Here is a 5584-nt window from a genome sequence, read left to right as displayed (position 1 = left end):
GTCCCGGAGCCGGTCAGCGCCAGCACGTGCCGCGCCGCCGCCGCCTGCAGGTCCACCCGCACGCCGGGCGCCAGGAAGGGCAGCAGCTGTGCCGGCCCTGCCTCCGCGCCTGCCTCCCACGCTCCGTCGGACGCGTCCGTGCCCGCCCCGATCTCTCCCATGCCCACCGGCCGGTGACGGCAAACGCGCCGCCAGCCGCTCGGATCCGCTCCGCCACACTCGGGCCCTGGCGGAGGGCCAGGGCCCACCCACCAGAGAAACGGAAGTCGCAGCAACCAATCCGAGGCGTGGAGGCGTGGTCAGGGAGGGGCGCGGGGTGTTGTGGGACTAGGGGCCGGAAGTCGCCAGAGCGGCGCGGAGCCCAGACTCCCGGGGCTGCCGGTTGTCCCCTTTGCGGCCCGCGCTCCCGGCTCCCCACGGCCCTGCCGGCCCGCCTCCACTCTCGCCAGGAAGCCTCCGCGCCAGGTGGAGTCGGCTCCTGCGCCGGCGCCGGCCCTGGACAGGCCTGGTGCCCGGCTTCGCAGAGGCCGGAGTGTCTTGGTCGGCACACAGCTCTTGGTCCAGGCGGCGTCTGGCCAGTGGAGACCGAGCGGGTTTCCTGGGGTGTGTAGACTTGCTCGTAGCGCCTCTCACTCCTTTCCTGGTCTGCACGTTCCTGGAGAGGGCTCTTTAGATAGGAACAGCAGTTGGCGTAATGGCTATGTCGCTGGACTCCCATGGAGTCTACCGCGTTCGCATCCCGGACTCTCCCGGACTCGGCTTAAACTCGCCAGGCGTGTGTGTGTGTGTGTGTGTGTGTGTGTGTGTGTGATCCCGAGAGGAGAAGGGACTTTCTGGCGAGCGTATAGCAAAAACCACTCCAAACCATCTGCCAGGGTGCACAAGTGTCCTGTTAAGGGACACAGGTGTCCAGCTGGACGCAGGCATTAGGAGGTCCACCCATAGGGAGGCCAGGAAAGGCCTACGAATCCCCAGGGACCCAGCAGGGCAGAATCACTCCACAGACAGACCTCAGGGCCGCGCTAGAAAACAAAAATGGAGACAACAGTGGCTGAGGTTAGGGAGGCAGCTGGGACCTGGCTCCCCCTCCCTGGACATCTGCCCTACCGCGAACCACTTCCCATCTAGGCGTGTAGATTTAAAATAATGCCGAATGGAGGTGCTGACCTGCAGATGGCGTGGGACTCCCATGTAGTTGACTGTGGTTCGAGTCCCAGACCCTGCAGCTAAAAACATCACAGCCATATGTACCCAAAGGGACTGAGGTGTGGCCACTCCCCCCACAAGTGATTTCTCACTTTGTTTTTCCATTGCTGGAAGCTCACATGCCCTATAGGAAAAAAAAAAATCTCTATAATGCTAAATGGGGGATCAGCAGGTGACACAGTGGTTAAGGTCCCGGACGTTCATGTGATTGACTGCAGTTCAAGTCCCAGACTAGTGACTTGAAACTCATGCTAGGTGCGTGTGCATGCATACCCAAACCCCTGAGAGAATGGAGGGGACAGGACTGCGGCGTGGCCACCCTGGGGGTGATTCCTCACTTCCTGTCTCTCCATACCCAACCCCCTGAGAGAATGGAGGGGACAGGACTGCGGCGTGGCCACCCTGGGGGTGATTCCTCACTTCCTGTCTCTCCAGCAGGCGCACATTCTTTCTGTGGTTGGAAAACACACCAGGTGCAGGTGCCTGCCCAGAATGCTGATGGGATGGAGAGGGATTGTGCCTGACCACACCCCGACACCACACTGGGGGGTGTTTTTCTCTCTGGCCAGCATACAGACCCAATGGCAATTCGAAATAATAAGTGGGGCCAGCAGGTGGCATGGTGGTTAAAGCACTGTACTCTAACACGGTCAACCACAATTCAAGTCCTGGACCAGGCAGCTTGAAAAACACCAGGTGCAAGTGCATATGAGCCCAAAATCCCAAGAGGAGATTGGAGACGGGACTGTGGTGTTGCCATCTCCCCTGGGGGTAATTTTGCACTGGTAAATGTATGTGCCTTGTGACAAAAATCTATTAAAAACAGAAAAGAAAGAAAAAGATATTTGGGGGTAGCAGGGGCATGCATGGTGGTTACAAAGACTGGGTCCCACATGCCTGACTAGTTCGAGTCCTGGAACCAGCAGCCCTAGAAGCACTCTGGGCACACATGCAGGGGTACCCGGAATCCTGAGGAGAGAGTGGAGAAGGGATTGCAGCATGGCCATCCCCGTGGTGGGTGATCTCTCATTCTCTCTCTCTCTCTCTCTCTGGCAGGTGCACACACACTATAGCAAACAAACAAAAATTCATGAAAAATGCTTGTTATGGAAATATGACATGGATTTCAATATTTTTCGCACCACAATAAACTCATACTTCAATTTTTCCATAAATTCTTGGAAGTTCCTGCAAACACCACATCCTGAAGGACACGAGGAGATACCCCACTTCGGGTCTCCTTTCCCATAACAGTGTGCTCACATGACAGCAGGAGTGGGGCACCCCAGCGGTGCACACAGCACCCTCGGCGTGTGTGTGTGTGTGTGTGTGTGTGTGTGTGTGTGTGATCCCGAGAGGAGAAGGGACTTTCTGGCGAGCGTATAGCAAAAACCACTCCAAACCATCTGCCAGGGTGCACAAGTGTCCTGTTAAGGGACACAGGTGTCCAGCTGGACGCAGGCATTAGGAGGTCCACCCATAGGGAGGCCAGGAAAGGCCTACGAATCCCCAGGGACCCAGCAGGGCAGAATCACTCCACAGACAGACCTCAGGGCCGCGCTAGAAAACAAAAATGGAGACAACAGTGGCTGAGGTTAGGGAGGCAGCTGGGACCTGGCTCCCCCTCCCTGGACATCTGCCCTACCGCGAACCACTTCCCATCTAGGCGTGTAGATTTAAAATAATGCCGAATGGAGGTGCTGACCTGCAGATGGCGTGGGACTCCCATGTAGTTGACTGTGGTTCGAGTCCCAGACCCTGCAGCTAAAAACATCACAGCCATATGTACCCAAAGGGACTGAGGTGTGGCCACTCCCCCCACAAGTGATTTCTCACTTTGTTTTTCCATTGCTGGAAGCTCACATGCCCTATAGGAAAAAAAAAAATCTCTATAATGCTAAATGGGGGATCAGCAGGTGACACAGTGGTTAAGGTCCCGGACGTTCATGTGATTGACTGCAGTTCAAGTCCCAGACTAGTGACTTGAAACTCATGCTAGGTGCGTGTGCATGCATACCCAAACCCCTGAGAGAATGGAGGGGACAGGACTGCGGCGTGGCCACCCTGGGGGTGATTCCTCACTTCCTGTCTCTCCAGCAGGCGCACATTCTTGCTGTGGTTGGAAAACACACCAGGTGCAGGTGCCTGCCCAGAATGCTGATGGGATGGAGAGGGATTGTGCCTGACCACACCCCGACACCACACTGGGGGGTGTTTTTCTCTCTGGCCAGCATACAGACCCAATGGCAATTCGAAATAATAAGTGGGGCCAGCAGGTGGCATGGTGGTTAAAGCACTGTACTCTAACACGGTCAACCACAATTCAAGTCCTGGACCAGGCAGCTTGAAAAACACCAGGTGCAAGTGCATATGAGCCCAAAATCCCAAGAGGAGATTGGAGACGGGACTGTGGTGTTGCCATCTCCCCTGGGGGTAATTTTGCACTGGTAAATGTATGTGCCTTGTGACAAAAATCTATTAAAAACAGAAAAGAAAGAAAAAGATATTTGGGGGTAGCAGGGGCATGCATGGTGGTTACAAAGACTGGGTCCCACATGCCTGACTAGTTCGAGTCCTGGAACCAGCAGCCCTAGAAGCACTCTGGGCACACATGCAGGGGTACCCGGAATCCTGAGGAGAGAGTGGAGAAGGGATTGCAGCATGGCCATCCCCGTGGTGGGTGATCTCTCATTCTCTCTCTCTCTCTCTCTCTGGCAGGTGCACACACACTATAGCAAACAAACAAAAATTCATGAAAAATGCTTGTTATGGAAATATGACATGGATTTCAATATTTTTCGCACCACAATAAACTCATACTTCAATTTTTCCATAAATTCTTGGAAGTTCCTGCAAACACCACATCCTGAAGGACACGAGGAGATACCCCACTTCGGGTCTCCTTTCCCATAACAGTGTGCTCACATGACAGCAGGAGTGGGGCACCCCAGCGGTGCACACAGCACCCTCCCAGCCCTCCAGGTCAAGACTTCACATGGCCGTGCACACACCCGGCGTGTTTGTAAGTCAGCCCTGGAATCCGAAGCCGTGGCCAGCCGTGCTACTCCCAGCTGTGTGGACGGCACCACCCATGCTGGGCTTCATTGTGCTTCGTTTGTCTTTTTTGGTTTTTAAAATAAATGCACACAGAAGAGCGGGAAGGGCACTCAGTGCTGCGTGGCACCAATATCCCCTCCTGGCCCTCCCTCGTTGGGATGCTGGGCACACACACACGCACCCCGTGTGTCTCAGGTCAGCCAGGCCAGGAACCCAAACCCACAGACAGCCATTGGCTTCCAGCATGGTGGCCAGTACACCAGCAGCTCTGCCGCCACGCTGGGCCCTTTTTCATGTTTCTTAAGGTAGAAACTGAAGTCATTGGTTTGAGACTTTTCATTTCTGTTATAAGACTTTTTCCTCTGGGGCTGGCAGGTGGCATGGTGGTTAAAGGCCCTGGATTCCCACATGGCCAACCACAGTTTGAGTCCCAGAGATGGCAGCTTGCTTTCCTTCTCTCTCTCTCTCTGCCCACCCTGGTCAATTGAAATAAACAAATGAATAAATTAATAAAATTTTTAGAAGATTGTTTTCTCCATTAACTCCTTGACTTGTGTATTATTTCTGTCTGCCTCTGGGTTTTCTGCCAAGGGAGGGGCAAGCAAGTGAGAGGAAGCACCCTGGTAGGACATGGCACACCTAGTCCTGACTCCACACCCTTCTCCTCTTAGGATTTTTGTATGCCTTTTCAAGCCGCTGGGACCAGGATTCAAACCATGCAGTTGGCCACGTAGAACCCGGCTTCTTGAGCACTGGGCCACAGTTACGTGGTTGGCAGGGCTCAGTGTCCCAACCACTCAGGAAGCTAAGACAGGAGGGCCAGCCTGGCAGTGAGACCCTGTCTTGGGGAAGAAATAAAAGACACCCTAAGACTGACAGTGACATCGGATGCTGTTTAGTACTGTTTGGTTCCGGCCGAAGCAGATAGGGAAGGAGCTGACGGGCAGGCATTGTGAAAGGGAGGGCGGTGGGACTGCTCACCCGGCCGACAGCACAGCTCCTCCGGCAGCAGAACAGTGACTGCCCTCTCAAAAGTCGGGACTGAACATGGGGACCTGATCACGCAAATGCATGGGACCAGCAGTTAGTGTAATGGCTATGTCGCTGGACTCCCACGTAGTCGACCGAGGTTCACATCTCGGACCTGGCGGCTTAAACTCATGCTGGGCGCATGTGCATGCGTGCCCAAGATCCTGAGAGGAGATTGGAAGAGAAGGGATTGCGGCTTGGCCATCCCCCCTGGGGGGTGATTTCTTGCTTTCTGTCTCTCTGTCTCTCTCTGTCTGGCGAGTGCACGCGCCTATAGCAAAAAACTCTCAAA

The 5584-nt window shown here is 54.9% G+C and overlaps 1 protein-coding gene across 1 annotated transcript in view; it reads right to left on the bottom strand.

The window, feature by feature from the left end:
• HGH1 (HGH1 cochaperone) overlaps window positions 1-239 on the bottom strand; it is a gene marked incomplete in the record, with an annotated part of 2689 nt that extends 2450 nt beyond the window's left edge. The window contains 1 exon segment of the mRNA XM_014593276.2: window positions 1-239. Within this exon segment, the coding sequence (XP_014448762.1) occupies window positions 1-161 (161 nt within the window).
• Between the last annotated feature and the right edge of the window lie 5345 nt (window positions 240-5584).

Source organism: Tupaia chinensis, unplaced genomic scaffold (assembly GCF_000334495.1).
Source record: "Tupaia chinensis unplaced genomic scaffold, TupChi_1.0 Scaffold140061_1, whole genome shotgun sequence".
In the NCBI taxonomy this organism is placed as follows: domain Eukaryota; kingdom Metazoa; phylum Chordata; class Mammalia; order Scandentia; family Tupaiidae; genus Tupaia; species Tupaia belangeri.
Note: the sequence above shows the minus strand (reverse complement) of the source record. Positions and strands in the feature narration are given on the sequence as shown.